Source organism: Danio rerio, chromosome 16, assembly GCF_049306965.1.
Source record: "Danio rerio strain Tuebingen ecotype United States chromosome 16, GRCz12tu, whole genome shotgun sequence".
In the NCBI taxonomy this organism is placed as follows: Eukaryota; Metazoa; Chordata; class Actinopteri; order Cypriniformes; family Danionidae; genus Danio; species Danio rerio.
In genome coordinates, this window is record NC_133191.1 from 24027963 (window position 1) to 24044721 (window position 16759).

Below are 16759 nucleotides of genomic sequence, written 5' to 3' on the forward strand. Positions count from 1 at the left end.
TTATGAAGCAGTGTTTGGTGTCAAAATTATGGCACTACAGGGCAGCAGTGTTTCTGGCTGTTAGTGTCATTAAAGTTTTAATCATGTAACTAGTTCATAAGTTCATGAAGTCTAAATAAAAATAAAAAAAACTAAACAAATGGTGAAGAGATCAGATTAAATGATAAAATTGTAATATTTTGCACATCATTTTAAACTCTGGAACCTTATTTACACCATTATAAATAGTCACTTAATCAGGATTCTGATTGTTTAAACTCAAAATATTGAAACATAAACAAAAAAATAAATAAATAAATAAAATCGGTCTAATATTGCGATATGCAAACTAGTAAAAAAAGTGTGATATACACAGAAAGAAAGACCCCAAATAAACTCTAATTTAAAGGTTCACGAAACCCTTGAGTACTTTTTTTAAGATTTTAACAGATTTGTGTGTGTTGAACATCAGTTAAGACAATGTTAGCACCTGCTAGCTTTAATTATGGGGAAAACTGGATGATTTTGAGCTTTTGTCAGCTAATTTCAGCTTCTGGGTTTAAAATTATTTTTGGGGCAGGATCAAAATCAGCGGCATGGCGCAAAACTGCAAGTGCGAAGTTGACGCGTCGGTTTCTTATTATTATTCATAACTGAGTGTTCTTATTCTATGAGAAGAGTCTGCTTCTTAATTACTCATAACTGTGCAAGCTTTCCGAAGGCAAGGCAGACATGCCAGTGCCAAGCTGTGAGATCCAACCTTGATGACTGGGTGAAACCGCGTCCATGGACCCACGACACACAGTATATAGCCATTCATGAAGGGTTGTATGTGTTTGTTTCGATGATCCACAGGGCATGTTGCATGTTTTTCCCTGCGATGCTGTCAGGGCTGTTTGTGTGCAGCAAGCATTTTTGTCGGGAGAGCAGTATGAGAATTGGAGAATGGTGGACGTTGTCTTTTGTCAGGAGTTCATTCACATTTACACACATTGCTGTGCTGCTGTGTTTGCTTAAATCCTCTAGATTACCAACAGGGCTAATAATTAACATAGACAGGGCAAGAGACCTCTGCATTCAGACCCGGGGATTGAGGGATAATTCCTCAATTAGTGTTTATATAAACACCGTTATCTTTACAATTGTACAAATTGTGGTTGTGTGTATGAAATGACAAATAACAAATGTAGCAAGGCCTTAAATTACTGTTTATTTCTTTGTATTTTAAATTTGTAAACTATAAAATCATGCGTCTCCTCACGGTTTGTGTCTCATTTTGTGAGCAGTTCTCCGCTCCCCTCCTTCTCCCCTGCTCTGCTGGCCACGCCCACCCCTGCCTCTGATTGCGGGCTCCACGCCCATTATGATGCATTTTTTTTTAAATTCTGAGGTAGACTTGAACCGAAAGTGGGGGGTGTCATTGCCCTTTAAGAAAACACAGGCAAATACAAAAACACTAACAAATTGAGAAAGCATCTTATCCAGTTTCACTTTGGACCCTTTTGACAAAAGTGTTTAGTGTTTGGACATTCAGCAGTGAAAATTAAACCACAATGAACTGAACTAAACTGAACCTAAACTCTGAAAACAGGACTGACACAGTTTCAATTCACTATAATCTTCTATGTTAAGCTGCTTTGACACAATCTACGCTGGAAAAGTGCTATAAAAAATAAAGATGAATTTAATTGAATTGAATTGAATTTAACAGTCTTCATGATCTTAAATCCTTGTTTTAAATTTTCTACGTTTTTAATATTTAAATTTTTCAAAGCATTTTAAATTAACGTTTTAATGTTTATATGCAGCAAATTACAAAAAATGAATTACTGCTTATGGGAGGTGTTTCTAAAGCTGCGGTCACACAAGAGTTTGAGCTTGCGAAATTCTGTCTTATGGCGCTGTGAAAAGGGGCAGGATTAAACAAGATGATTAGACATTTAAAAAAAGCGAGCGATTGCTCCATGTTTTAATTTCTTGCACAGAGAGGTCATGTTTTGATCCTTGATTCATCTCGTAGTCAAGTGATGCGATTTGGCAGGTCGGAGTTCCCCAAGCTTGAACTTTCCAATGCAGCATTTTGCGAAAATTAACGCACGACCTTGCGTTTCCAGTCTGACGTATTCGCGTACGTATGAATGGAAGTCTATGGGGAGTAAAGTCTAGTGTGACCGCAGCTTAATGTAGTGTCTATTGACTGTCACACTTTCTGTTCGTTCCTGCAGCTCCAATCACCTCTCTCCCTCACCATCCACTACAAACCACACAAGTGAACTATCACCTGAATACTGATCACCTGCACCTGCACCTGCAATCTTCCATGCACTATAAAGACTCACCTCTCTCACTCACTCACCGGCTGGAATCGAAGTCTGATGATTCTCCTCATCGGCTCTCCCTCTCCCTCTTGTACTCTTTTGTGGATGTCCTTTCTTCTCCTGTGGATGCAAACACACCTGCTTAAGGGAAGTGACTAAAGTTATGTTGGTGTATTACTGAAGATCTGATACTTACCGTTTGAACTGTGTATGAGATCGCTCTCCCTCTGCTACACCACTTACCTGCTTCATCTCACAGCATTTGATGCATTGCACAAATACCCTTAAAGATTTATCCATCTTTGTCTTCCTTGTGTGACCGTGACATTGACAGGACAGTCAATTTGACGTTATTCTCTCCTGTTTACAGTCATCAGTCTCACTCAAATTTTTTTGCCTTTTTATGAGTCTTGATAACATCATCATGGAGTTTTTCTTTTATTATTTCAGCAAATAGGGTTGTAAAAAATATTTGTTGTTGTGGCGAGGGGGCAGGGCCGAGAGCCATGAGAACGGAATGAGGCCGCCACGTAAGTAAATACACCTGTGGTGCACACCGGCCTCGAATCCCACGGAAGGAGCTCTAGACTATAAGAGGAGGAACGATGGCAGAGGAAGCCTAGAGAGGATCGGGCCGGACGTATTGTTTTACGTTTGTTTACAGTTTACCGTCCATTTGTTATGGTTTAGATGGCAGTCTCCGTGAGGAGCTACCATCCCTGTTATTAATAAATATTTAAAAACTTTATCGGTTCTCCACCTCCTTCTTCCCGGTGGCCAAAGGGCCCGTAAACTTCATTACAGTGGTGTCGAAACCCGGGAGAAGGAGGGACAAGTTGTCCAGTTGCCCTCGCCGCTGAGAGGGGGGGCGAGTATTCGGGAGTTAACCCGAGTGGAGGAGAAACCCGTTCATCTGCCCAAATTGCCAGGGCGGCCTGAGGCTGGCAAGTAAAGGATCTGCCTGCTGCTGTCTCCCAGCATGAGGAATAGCAAGGGACGTGGGGCTCACCACCGGAAGGGAAAGCGCTGAAGGGAGCCATCCCCACAGAACCTGGGCGAGACGCCCCGATCCGCCATGATGCCTTAGCCTGTATCCGTCTACCAAAGCAGGAGTGGAGCAGGAGACCAGAGATGCCGCCAGCCAGCCAGAAGAACCGCCGCCGGACACAGACTGGTGGATGGATTCCTCCACAGGGCTTCGAACACGTCGTCGCATCTCTCAGCTGGTGGAGGGACAAGTGGCAGCGTGTCTGGAGAACAGAACCCCATTTTTTTTCCCCTCTCTCCTCTCTTTCAGTCTACACTGTCTTTCCTCTTTTTTTTCCATCTCCTTTTCTCTCGGCCTGTCTCATATAGGTCTTGCGGGTGCTGTGGTTATTAGTGCCAAAAATATACAAACTATAAGGAATTGTACAATCAGGACAATAAAAAAAAAACAAAGAAAGACTCAGTTCTAAGGTCTCTAAGGGCCTCCTCACACTGTGCCATCCGTACTGTGCCTAGGCCCGTTTCCCAGATCGTTTGAGATGTTTGAGTGCGCTGAATAGGGCTCAAGCACAGTTCACTTGGCCGGCCCTGGCCCGGTTGGAGGAGGTGGGTCTGAGCGCGGTTCACTTGGGCTTTGGCGCGGTACGTTTCTAGTGTGAGTGCAAAACGCCTGAAACTGAAAGCGAGACGTGGGACTGTTTCATTTGGATTTATTAATCATTCTTACTGTTCAATGAATTCAAACTGCCGTAGTTTATTAAATACGCAAACCCCTCACTGCACGACAGCTGCGCACCTTCAGCAAACCTCCTCATTCCTGCAGCACGAGGACTTTATGATTATGAGCGCCAAAAGTGGCGGATCTGTTCGGCAAAATATCTGACTGTGTGTCACCGCATCCCTAAGGACTGTTTGGCGAAATATTTGACTGCATGTCACTGCATATCAAACGACTGAAACGATATAACTAGAAAAATCTCCACTGTGCTGCTGAGTGACAGCGCTTCTCACTGAACAGCACAGCAGCGATGACGTAAGCATGCCGAGGCCCGATTGTGGTGTGAGTGCGGACCGTCTGGGGAGACGGGAGGGGGGTGAAGCGTGCTTTGGCCCGGTTCGAGGCAACTGTATCTAGTGTGAGTACGGCCTAACACTTCCGCTGTCTCTTTTTAGACCCCCCTAACATTGTGAGACATATGTTGTCAAACTGATATTTTCTCAGTTTGTTTGTGTTTTTATATTTGCATGTGTTTTCTTAACTTGTAGTGCAGTTGAGCTCTCTCAGCCAAAGTAGATGTACTGGCAAGAAGTTGCAATAAAAATATATGAATTGCAAAAATTCAGAATTATACACAGGCAAATACAAAAAAACAAGAACAAATTGAGTAAGCATCTTAATTAGTTTCACAATATGCTTGCAAACTCTTACAACACATGCAAATACAGAAAAGTGCAGCAAATAGTTCAGACCAAAATAGAAATGTGTCAAGGCCCCGCTTAAAATATAAGAACCTAACAGTTACCTCTTTAGAGTTAGCAGTCACCATTAATTGTGCAATTACCATTAATTGTGCAAATATTCAGGTTATTAGTGCTAAACATATACAAACAATAAGTACTGTACAATCAGCACATTAAAAAACAAAAAACACTCACATCTACGGTCTCTAACAAAACCGCTGACTCTTTTTTGGCCGCCCCGACACATTTTTATTGTGATGCATGTGTTGTCAAACTGATGAAGATATTTGTTTGTTAGTGTTTTTATAATTGCATGTGTTTTCCTAACTTGCAGCACATTTGAGCTCACTGGTACAGTAGATGTATTGGCAAGAAGTTGCATTAAAAAATTATGAATAAAATAAAAAATAAAAAAATTATATTATTTCTTTTTAAGTTAAGAAATTATAATTATAGTATAATAATTTCTTAATTAGATTTTTTTTGTCTTGTTTCTAGTCCAAATACCTAAAAATTCTTAAATCAAGTAAAACATTGTTTAGTTTTAAGAAATAATATGCCAAATTAAAGTGAGTTTTTCATTAAAACAAGCAAAATAATCTGCCAATGGTGTTAGTAAAATAATCTTATGTCAAAAGGAAAAACACGATTATTTTACTTAACTCATAAGCAGATTATTTTGCTTTTTTTAAGAAAAAACTGAATTAATATTGGCCTATTATTTCTGACAACAAGACATTATGTTTTGCTTGCCATGAAAATGTTTCTTGATACAAGAATTTTTAGATATTTGGACTAGAAACAAGACAAAAATATAAGTAAGAAAAGCATTTTTTTTTGCAGTGCAAGAAATAAATATACAATTATAAATAAAAAATATATAAATAATACAATCAATCAATCTAAAGATACAAAAATCTGAACTGTGAGATGAGATTAAAAAGTTAGAATGTGAATTTGTATACTTTTTTCTGTCAACCAATGGCAGAAATGGCTTCTGTACTCTCCTCATTAAAAAAAATAAAAAATTTAAGTCAGTAAAAATCTGATCAAACTGCTTAGAATTTTTCCCAATTTTTTTTTTCAAAAATATGTAATATTATGGGTATTATTTTGGTACTAAGATAAGTTTTGTCAAACCATAAAATAATTATCTAGTTGTAAAATATAACCCAATATATCAGATGGAAAACACTATTTAAACCACAAGTATTGCATGCTGTGAAACAGGACACACCCAACCCCTAATCCTATCTGCCTGAAGATATTGGAATTGCAAAAACTCAACAGCAAAAATAAGAATAGAACATGAACTGTACATTTGAATAGCTATTATTTAGGCTATTGTTTATTTTCCTTTTATTAGGCAGTAGTTGAGTAAATCATTTCTCCCAGTTGTCAAGGTAGTAGAGAGTTGCTCAACTTCATAGGTGTAACTTCTAAAGTGAAGTTTCAGTGCTAACAAATGCATTGCGCAATCATAGCCTGTAGCAAATCTCAAGACAATGCTGATTTACTTCAATGATGACATGATGAGGACAACTGACTGATAGATTGTTTTATGTTGTGAAATCTATCAATTGATCGATCATCAATACAAATAAAGCAAAATACCACAAAAATTATTTATGGTAGATTTTGTAACAATGTTTTCTAAAGCATTCTGAACAGCTTAAAACAGTTGTCTCTATGATGTGCTCCATAGAGCTCAACGTGATGGCAGTTACGTCATTTTAAGTGCATATTAAAAACAGCTGTTGATGTTTCTTCTTTCACAACTGGTTTCATGACTCATATAAAAATGTCAAAAGTTGTAAAGACTTCTGATATCATTTGACCCATGTAAACATGCTGGTTTAATGTACATCATCAACCTAGTTTACGTATGTTAACTATACTGTAAAGCAGAGGTGCCAAAACTTTTTCCTATATAAAAGGCCAAAAAACAAACTTGATTAAGGACTGTAGGCTGAATATTATACCAAACTGGATATATTAATTTTGCCATGGGTAGTTTCCCAATTTATTCGGTAAAATTTAAAAATAACATTGCTTTAAATCATATTAACCTAATCATATTAACTAATGTCAATCATTTTTAACATTTTATAATGTTAATAACTTACAGTATTACAGTAAAAACATGCTGGCAGATGTCTTGTGCATTGTCCTGTTATTTATCTGTCAAGTGGCAGCATTTACATTTTAGAAGTGGGATTAATTTAATTGAATCATTTATTTATTTATTTATTTATTTATTTATTTATTTATTTATTTATTTATTTATTTATTTATTTATTTATTTATTCATTCATTTATTTAGTAGCACAACAATAAAACAAGGAAACAAAAGATTAAGTTAAATTCAAAATTATGATCTCTGTCTATCACCCCAACCACTTTCCCATCATTCTCCCTCTTTTCAGAAGAGCCAGATCAAAGGTTACCATGGGCCAACTTTGGCCCCCGGGTCCTACTTTGGGCATCTCTGCTGTAGACTATATGAATAAAAAAAAAAGAAACCAATTATTTTGGTGTAACTGCGCCCTCTTGTGTTTAAAGGAAGCCATTGTCAAATTTATATCGAACCGGAGAAGCGGGACTATTGGGAAATTAAAACTATTGGATAAATTAAAACCTAAAATTTTATCAAGACATTACTACGTTTCAATTATTTAAACACGCTTTGACCGTAGTGTTGAAATGAACCTATAAAAGATAACAGGATAACAGGTTTTCTATTCTGAAAGTATTTCAAGCACCAGTGGTTTTACACTTGAGTGTTTAAGAATGTTTATCGCCCTTTTCTCTTAGTGCTGAGAATTTTTTTTTTTACACAAAAGTACTTCTTCAAAGTACTTATTTAGCTAAAACAATAAAATTCTTGAGATTTTTGTGGAACAACTTAATTGTTTTATGTTCAATCTAGCAATAAATAAATAAATAAATAAATAAATAAATAAATAAATAAATAAAAACTTAAACTTGTACTTAATTGTATCTATTTAAAAAGTAAAAGTAGACTTTAACTTCATTGTTTACACCCTCATGAAATCCTACATATATGCACAAAAATATTTTTAGAGAAAGAAGCAAAGATAATGCAACAATAATCCATACAGCATGTAGACAAATTTACTTTTTAGAATTGTACATTGTTTTTTTTTTCACATCTGCAAAAGTGAACACTTTTAATTTAGTAAATTTATGTGCAAACAAGAATAGAAAGGATTACAAGAGCAGTTTAATTATAGTTTCAGTTTAATATTGGTTAGGATTAAATTCATAGAGACATTTTTAATGCATAAATATAAGTGGTTAACACTGATAAGCATTACAGTATATAAAACAAACATAAAAAAATAAAATAAAATAAAATTCCAGTGCTGGTTTGTGGCAGGCAGGGCGTTTGTTGTGTAAAACATTTGCCGGAATCATTGCCGGCTCATTCCACTATGATGACCCCTGATATATAAGAGACTAAGCCAAAGGAAGATAATTGAATGAATAACTTTTCTTTAAAAAAAAAAAAAAAAAAAAAATATATATATATATATATATATATATATATATATATATATATATATATATATATATATATATATATATATATATATATATATATATATATATAAACGTTCCTTGTATTCATTCATGGAGCAGGAACCTGCTAGTAGTTTAAGAAGCTTCCTGTAACACAAGTGAGATTTTATTTCAATAAACACGACTCTTTCTTGAAGCTTCAGTTCAGATGTTTTTGTACTTACAGAATCTTCTGCAATGTTCCTCCTTAGTCGATCCCAGAAGTGCTCTCGGTCTCCTTCTTCCTCTGGCCAGTCCAGATATGTACGGGATCTCACCAGTTTTGCCAAACTATAGAAAAACAATAAATATACTGTATTACGCTGTGTAAAATGAGAAAAGGAATGTCTTAAAGTGGTCCATTAAAACTTGCATACAGCAATTGTCCTCTTTACAAAAGATATAATTAATTTTCTCCTCGAAACATCGATTTAACATGTTAATCGAATTAACATGTTCTCATAAATCAATTTGTTTTTATCTTAAAGTTTTAGTTTACCCTAAAATATTCTCATCATTAACACTATAGTTGTTCCAAATCTTAATGAGTTTCTTTCTTCTGTTGAACACAACATTTTATTGTGACGAAAGCTGAAAACATTGACTTTCACAGCAGTCAATAGTTCATTCATTTCCTTGTCGGCTTAGTCCCTTTATTAATCCAGGGTCGCCACAATGTAATGAACTGCTAACTTATCCAGCAAGTTTTTACGCAACGGATGACCTTCCAGCCACAACCCATCTCTGGGAAACATCCACACTTACATTCACACACACAGTCATACACTACGGACAATTTAGCCTAAAAATTCACCTGTACCGCATGTCTTTGGACTGTGGGGGAAACTGGAGCACCCAGAGGAAACCCACACGAAGGCAGGGCGAACATGCAAACTCCACACAGAAATGCCAACTGAGCCGAGGTTCAAACCTAAGACCCAGCGACCTTCTTGCTGTGAGGCAACAGCACTACCTACTGCGCCACTGCATCGCCATCAATAGTTAACTTCAAAATGTTTTCTTTTGTGTTCAACAGAATAAAGTAACAAGCAAAGCATGAGTAAGTGACCACAGAATTTTCCGTTTTGGGTGAACTATACCTTAAACATCAGCAGTTGCAATAAAAAAAAATTACTCCACACTCTCAGAAATAAAGGTATCTGTCACTGGGGCAGTGCCTTTTCAAAAGGTACATTTTTGTTCCATACAGGTCATTAAAGGTACTTATTAATAGCCAAAAAAAGTACTCATACACATACACCAAATGTGTACCTCACACTACCTTAAAGTTCATTTTATTTTATTTTATTTATTTATTTTCGAACAAAAATATCACACATAAACTTTAAAAAAAAAAAACAAAAAAAAAACATTTTAACATGGTCGAAAATGGAGTGGGATAAGGCATAAGCTTAATATTCTCCCACCCAATTACCACATACAGTACATCATTCGTTTATTACTTAAACTTATTTATTCTTTTACTTCTATCTTTTTACATTAACATATTTTATCCTTTTGGCATATTTGACAAATAGTATGTTTGATTCTATTTCTACCTTTTCATTTTGTAACATAGACCCAAAGAAGAAAAAAGAAAAAAATTCATTTAAAAAAAGTTAATTTGAATTTCATTTTCCTTCGACTTAGTCTATTTATTCATCAGGGGTTATCACAGCGAAATGAACCGCCAACTTATCTAGCATACATCAGCGGATGCCCTTCCAGCTGCAACCCAGTACTGGAAAACATCCACACGCACTCATTCACACTCATTCACTATGGCCAGCTCAGCTTATTGAATCCTTCGACAGCACATGTTTTTGGACTTGTGGGGGAAACCGGAGCACCTGGAGGAAACTTACACGGACATGGGGAGAACATGCAAACCTCACACAGAAATGCCAACTGGCATTGAACTAGCGATCTTCTTGCTGGGAGGCAACAATGCTAACCACTGAGCCAATGTGTCGCCCTGCCTTAAAGTAACAAAAAGTAAACTTAAAGGTACTAGTCCATCTGTATGGTACAAATATGTATAGGTATTTATGAATCAGGGGCGTAGATTTAGTATGGACTGAGGGGACGCGTCCACACCAATATCCATCAACTATTGAAATGTCCCCACCAATAATTTAATACACTTTAAAAAGTCCTGCTGTCAATATTAACCTGGATATATGCAGAAAGGGTTTAATCTCGTTCTCTCTTCGAGTCGCACCGCCCCCTAAACACATATGAACATTGCTTGTTTGCGCCTTCCCCTGCTGTCATGTGAGAAGCTGTAGCTGCGTTCAAATACATTCAGCGAGCGCCAAAACTGCGCAGGTGAATTTGTGTGAAGGTATGTGAGGTGTGTGACACGCAAGTGAGGATGAGAAAGAAAGGTGGACATAAGGAGCTTTTTTTCAACGAAAAGTTTGTCACATAAAAGCAAGTTGGCTTCTTCTGAATGAGTCCATCATGATAATAAAGTTAATGTCCCCCCTCCCCCCTCTTTAACCAACCCGACCCCTTTTGGTGACCTTTGTTACACTAAATGTTGCCGTTTTATGTAAATGCACCGCCACTTACCGATGAAAGGCTGAGAGCTCAAAGGGAGAGATGTGTTGGAGGAAGATGAGGATGAGACGGTGTTTCTGCTCTTCCAGCTGCCGGTGTGTGGCCACTCGCATCTCCAGACCACACCAGTCACTGCGCAGATACCGCCGGCTGATCAGACAAACAGTGCACTGACTGTTGTGGATGCTGTCTGTGATGTTGTCCATGATATCTTTACCCACCTGTTGTTAACAATAATAGGTGAGGTTGCAGATTTTTTGTTTTAATACAATGGAGATCAAAATGAGAGAAAACCAACAACTGCCAAAACTTCAAGGTCACCAAACATATTTAAAGGTGCAGTATGTAAGTTTGACACCCAGTGGTTGAACTAGATATTACATTCCTGTATCAAAACAAATGCAAACGCAGGTTGCCAGACTGAGGACCAACAGCAAGTCTGATGATCGAACCTAAAGACCTATTTAAATTATATTATATTCACACTATTCTCAGCTGTCGAGTGGGCGCTGCCATTTGAATCTTTTTGTCTCGCGACTTCCGGTCACATTCACTTCCATTCATTTTTTGACGTTAACAACTGCTCGTTACGCTGCTTGATGTTGCAATTTAATATTTTCTTATTATATTATGCTACTTGGTCTTTGTAGTCATGCAAACATTTGTTTGTTGAGCAAGTAGTTTGGCCATTTTCTGCCGTTTATTATTCCTAGTCATTTCTCCCATAGGCGACTGAATCGGAAGTTCTAAGACAATCGCGAAAACAGGCGCACTTCCGCATTTTAGAATAAGGTCAATAAAAGAAGCAGCACACCATAGAAGGAATATAGGCCATTTTTAAAAGTAGTTTTTATTCTAAACAACACCTCAAATTTATATATTAGAAACGGCTTCTATTTCTTGCAGCTAAACAACAGAAAACTGACAATGATCACCTCAGGTAAACCTCATGTGCTTTATTCGGTGTCAAATGCTAACAATCTGAGTTTGAATGCCATTTTACATTACCATACTACTGAAAGCAGCAGCAGAGAGTTCACCTCAAATCTTGAAAATAAAACAGGAACTGTGACTCAAAACCAACACATTACATATCAAGTGCATGTTCTTTGCTTCTGAATGGCTCTATTAAAATTCGGACATGTTTTGTCTGGTGCAAGCAGTCAAATTGTTTATCACTGCAAATCTCGTCACGTAGCGTGTTGTTAGGACACAGGGTTACAATGTAACCTGTAAACCTAATGTTTAGGCTAGTAATATTTTTTATTATTTGCTAATTAGGAGTACCTCATTTGGAGGCTGCTACTTTCCACCGTAGTTCGCATTTTGATGCCAGACACATACTTTGAGAGTCTTCCCAACTGGATAAATGACATAAGGCAACCCCAGGTGCTGAAATTTAATTGGCTAAACTGGAATTGGGCAGGTTTATGGAACCAAAACAAATACAGCCGTTCTGGCACGGAACACACATTTTCAAGCAGAATATCTGACTTCAGCATTGTTTTTTTAATTAAACAAGACTGTTCACTTGGCATGTTTCTTAACAGCTTTTGCTGAGGAACATGTGAAGAAAGAACTGGTCCAAAAATGACTTTCGTGAAAAAAGCAGGTGTAATTTTTTGTAGGGTCCAATAGAAAACAGTATATTCATTGTTAAACCCAGGAAACACAAGATGTTAAGAAATCAGAGAAATGTCAAGAAGGAAGTGTCATGTCTTGAGGGTGTTTTCTGCAGTAAGAGTTTAATCTCTTATACAGACTCATGACAGAGTGATGCAAATATTTATAAGAATCTCCTTCATGTTGGACAATGTACCCTGCAACACAACAAGTAAAGCAAATACTTAAAATAGTCAGACCAGACTCCTATCTAACCCACCTAAAATAATACTATAGTAATTTATAGTAAATAAGTGAAGAAATAACTGAAGAAATATTTGATTGTGCTACAATCACTGCTGTTCTCTAAGAATGATCTTCTACTTGATCTTTGTTGTTGTTGTTGTTGTTTTATTGCGTTTCCTTCAAAATTCCTTCAAATTGTGAACAATGAAGATTATATTATTTCTGAAATCAAGTCTGATTCTCTAAATTTGATCTCCACTCTATTTAAAAAGAACATCATCATTATTATTAATTAGGAAAACTCACCTCAAAGTCTCTGTTGTGCAGACACAGTCTCAGTCTTGGGTTACCTTGTTCCTCCAGCCGAGAAGCCATTTCCCCCAAAACCCAAGCCTCATCCTGGCTGCAGAAAGACACAAATGCATCATACTGCATCTCCTCGATCTCCCCATAGTCATCCTCCATTCTTCTTCTTCTCCTATTCCACCGTCGACCAAACCTCCTCTCCATCCAACCTTTCAGGCGTAAGAAGAGGACAAGTGAAGGCCAGCGAGCAAATTGATATCCAACGGCTGCCGACAACAGAAGACTAATGCTGCTGGCTGTGGCTACATAGCAGATGTACTGCGCATCAGTCTGGCAGAGCTTCTCCATTGTGGCCAAGAAGTTGAGTTTCTGATAGTGCCAGACACACTGCTGCTTTTGCAAGTAGATAACCTGCACTTTTTCAGTGCTGTCTGCCCAATCAAGTAGCCAGCCATTCTCACAACTGCACTGGAAATCTACTCTGTCCAGAATGAACGCTTTTAGCACTGGTAAAACCCCAAACACACCATCAGTCAAGATCAGAGGACTGTCACTGTAGAGACGCAACAGCTGCAGAGAGGTCAGATCTCTGAACATGCTCTTGGTGAGGAAACTAAGATGACAGTTTACCACCACGAGGGTCTGGAGTTGAGTCAGGTTCCAGAAGGCACTCCTAGATTCTGTGTAATTGGGGAAGTTCAACCTTGCGAGTTTGAGATGCTTGAGATGGTGAAGATTATTGATTGTAGCGTAATTGAGAGGTGCCCTTTCAGCTCCGCCTGAGATCTCGAGAGATTCCAGGTTTAGGAAATAGGGAGCCATAAAACTGTCCTTGCAAAGGAAGTAGGTGCAATTGACTTTCAACTCACGGACTGCCATTAAAACATCACTATCACAGCCCACAAAACCCAGTCTCTCTCCATTTAGTTCCAAAGCAAATGTTCCATTGGGTGGTGATGCGTTTCCAATGTAAATATTAGTTCCATAATGTGCATCGATGCTGAGTCGCTGTAACTTTGGTGGAAATTCAAAAAAAATGTTCTCTAGATGCAACTCATAAACATATTCCAGTCTACCAAATGACAGTTCACAAAGCTCCCGCTGGTCCCAAAATGTTCCTGTCTCTATGGTCTCAATGATGTTATCGTTAATCAGCAGAACCTCTAAAGCCCGAAGGTTTTTGAAATCATTGGCTGAAAGCTGCCAGATCTTGTTTGAGTCAAGTTGCAGGATTTTAAGTCGAGGCAAACCTCGAAATGCATGCAGCTGTAGGGTTTTAATGGCATTCTGGCTCAGATAGAGCTGCTCAAGAAAAGGCATACATGCAAACTGATCTCCTTCAATATTGGTGATAGAGTTTCCAGTGAGGTCCAGTGAGGTTAAAGACCACATTGTGCTGTTCGCAACAAAACAAAAGGGAGCATCTGTCAACTTCATGTAGGCCATTTGAAGGGCCTGCATTTCCAGTTTACTGGTCCAAAACCTAAAGTCTAGGTTGTCTATTTTGGAATTCTGGATTAATAACTTTGTCAACTTAGTCCCACAGTCCTTCAAGTCCTCAGCAGTTAGTCTGTCTATTGATGTATAAACAAGGCTGAGTGATTGCGAATAAAGACTCGATACAAGATGACACAAATCTTTGAAGTTTGTTGAGTATTTTTTTAATACTTTCCCTTTCAAAGTCAAATCATTGACTTTTCCAACTCCAGACTCCCAAATACTGCCCAGGGACTTGCCCTCGAACTCCAGAAAAAGGCTTGAGAGGTTCTGGAATATAATTAAGGAGTTTGCTTGAATATATTTAATATTGTTCCCAATTAAATACAGATTTTGAACCCCAGAAAGGGCAGTAAGCGGCCAGGTCATTGAGCCCCCTGGACATCCTTTGTTCTCAATTGTTGAAATCTCACTGTCTTCTACATTTAGGTGTCTTAGCCGGGTCATTCCATTCGAAATACAACAGAAAATTTCACCAAGGTCTTGTGCGCAAGTTCTGACAATGTCTAATCTGATTAAACTAACCAATGGGTCAAATATACCACTGGATCCATTGAGCAGCATCAGACCTGTCAGTGACAACTCCTCCAAATTATTCAGACCAGCAAATGACCGATTATCTATTCTGACCAATCTGTAGAGTTCATCACTGAAAAGCATTGACAGATACTTAAGATTGGGGAGTCCTTCAAAGGCACCAGCCTGAACTCTCTCCAGACGTATTCCATCTATGTGAAGTACCTCCAGAGAAGGTAAGTGTGAAAAGGCTTTAGCAGGAATGCTCGTAATATCTCCAAAGACACAAAGGGTTCTAACCTCAAAGCCTACCTGTGACAGATCAGTGCTCAGGTCTGTGATATTGCAGTTTGCGTATGGACCCTTTCCTGGATAATGGAGGCAGTGTGGAGTCCACGGCATTTGTTTGAGAAGATGCTCCTCTATAGTAATGCAGCGCTTTGTTATTCGAGTTAAAACCACATTGCAGATACTTAAACCTAATGCAAATCTCCAAAAGAAGCGCAGGAAATTAGAGTTTGTTGTAAACGCAAACATTTTAAAGTAAGTCTAGATGAAGCTGTCTATGCCTTCACTCTGCAGAAGTTTATCATTTGCCTTAAACTTCACACTGGACTTGTTTAGACCATGCATGAACTATTCTTTCGCTCACTTCCTCTTTCTGTGAAGAAGAAATTTTTTTTTTAGTAAAGCATCTTAAGCCCTGCCTCTTTTATAGTGATTATTATTTCTAATTGAACCACCAGCTTATATTAAACATTTATTTAAATTAATATTTGTGTTTTTTTAATGCCTTGTGTCACCATAGGTGCAGTCACATTACTGTACATGCCAATGTCTTCGCATTCCCATTATGGCAAGGTTTAGTTTTGACAACCCCTGGCAAAAAGTATGGTATCGCCAGTCATGGTTATTCAAATGTTTAATTGTGTAGAAAAAAAACAAACGAACTCACACATGCCACAAAACTATTTCCATTTAACAATCCAACCTTCTGGCTGTATGAAACACAGACTGTAGTCAATTACAACTGTTTTCACAGATCAAACAGAAGGAAAAAAAAAATGGAATCTAACAAATTTAAGGAAAAAATGATATGGAATCACAAAATAAAAACACCACTAGTACTTTGTTGAACCACCTCTGGATTTTAAGAATAACTTGAATTTTCTGAGGCATGGATTAAAATAACAGAGTGGCTATAAAGCAGAGGAATTATGACTTCACCTTGTAGGCCAATCAGCTGCTAGCAAAAAAACTGGTTCCCTCGCTAAAATCCTCATAGAATTTTCCCATAAGCTTTTTGAAAATTGCAAATAATAAGCTCTGTGTTCAAACACAGTTCATCACACTTACATGTTTTGCCCAACTGGATAATCCTGACACGAAAATATAACTTTTATCACTTTTGAGTTGTAAATGCAAACGCAAGAACTGAAAAGCAAACATTAGGCTATAAACGGACAACAGTGCCTTCGGGGCGCTTACCTGTGATGTCTGCACCACCCTGCTTCAGACAACTTTTCAAGCTTATTTTTAGCAACGAGGTCCATGACAAAGATTTACTTTCTCTGTTTATTATAATTTAATCCACGCTATATATTATAAACAAATAAATACACAAATACATGTCTTTTGGATATTTTTTATGTCGGAAATACATTTGTTTTGGTTACTTGTTGTAAAAGTTTTAAAACAAATAC

At 37.6% G+C, this 16759-nt stretch overlaps 1 protein-coding gene across 3 annotated transcripts; it reads right to left on the bottom strand.

Moving 5' to 3' along the window:
• Positions 1-1364: 1364 nt before the first annotated feature.
• tlr19.1 (toll-like receptor 19, tandem duplicate 1) lies at positions 1365-16561 on the bottom strand. Of its 3 annotated transcripts, none has more exons than XM_073924828.1 (4): positions 13044-15668; positions 10902-11110; positions 8513-8618; positions 1365-2417 (listed from the first exon to the last, which is right to left on the bottom strand). In XM_073924828.1, exons 1-4 carry the CDS (start codon positions 15591-15593, stop codon positions 2328-2330), a joined length of 2955 nt encoding a protein of 984 aa, XP_073780929.1. In that variant the 5' UTR covers positions 15594-15668; the 3' UTR covers positions 1365-2327. The 3 variants fall into 3 exon arrangements, with proteins under 3 accessions (XP_073780929.1, NP_001352353.1, XP_073780930.1); NM_001365424.1 differs by lacking the exon at positions 1365-2417 and adding an exon at positions 8382-8435 and having other exon boundaries at positions 13044-16561; XM_073924829.1 differs by lacking the exons at positions 1365-2417; positions 8513-8618; positions 10902-11110 and adding an exon at positions 11459-12925 and having other exon boundaries at positions 13044-16184.
• Between the last annotated feature and the right edge of the window lie 198 nt (positions 16562-16759).

Coding starts and splice junctions, on each gene's coding strand:
- tlr19.1 (XM_073924828.1), bottom strand. CDS start 15,593: ATGTTTGCGTTTACAACAAACTCTAATTTCCTGCGCTTCTTTTGGAGA. Junction 11,111..13,043: donor TGCACAACAGAGACTTTGAG/GTGAGTTTTCCT, acceptor TGTTAACAACAG/GTGGGTAAAGATATCATGGA. Junction 2,418..8,512: donor GGAACATTGCAGAAGATTCT/GTAAGTACAAAA, acceptor TTGCATCCACAG/GAGAAGAAAGGACATCCACA.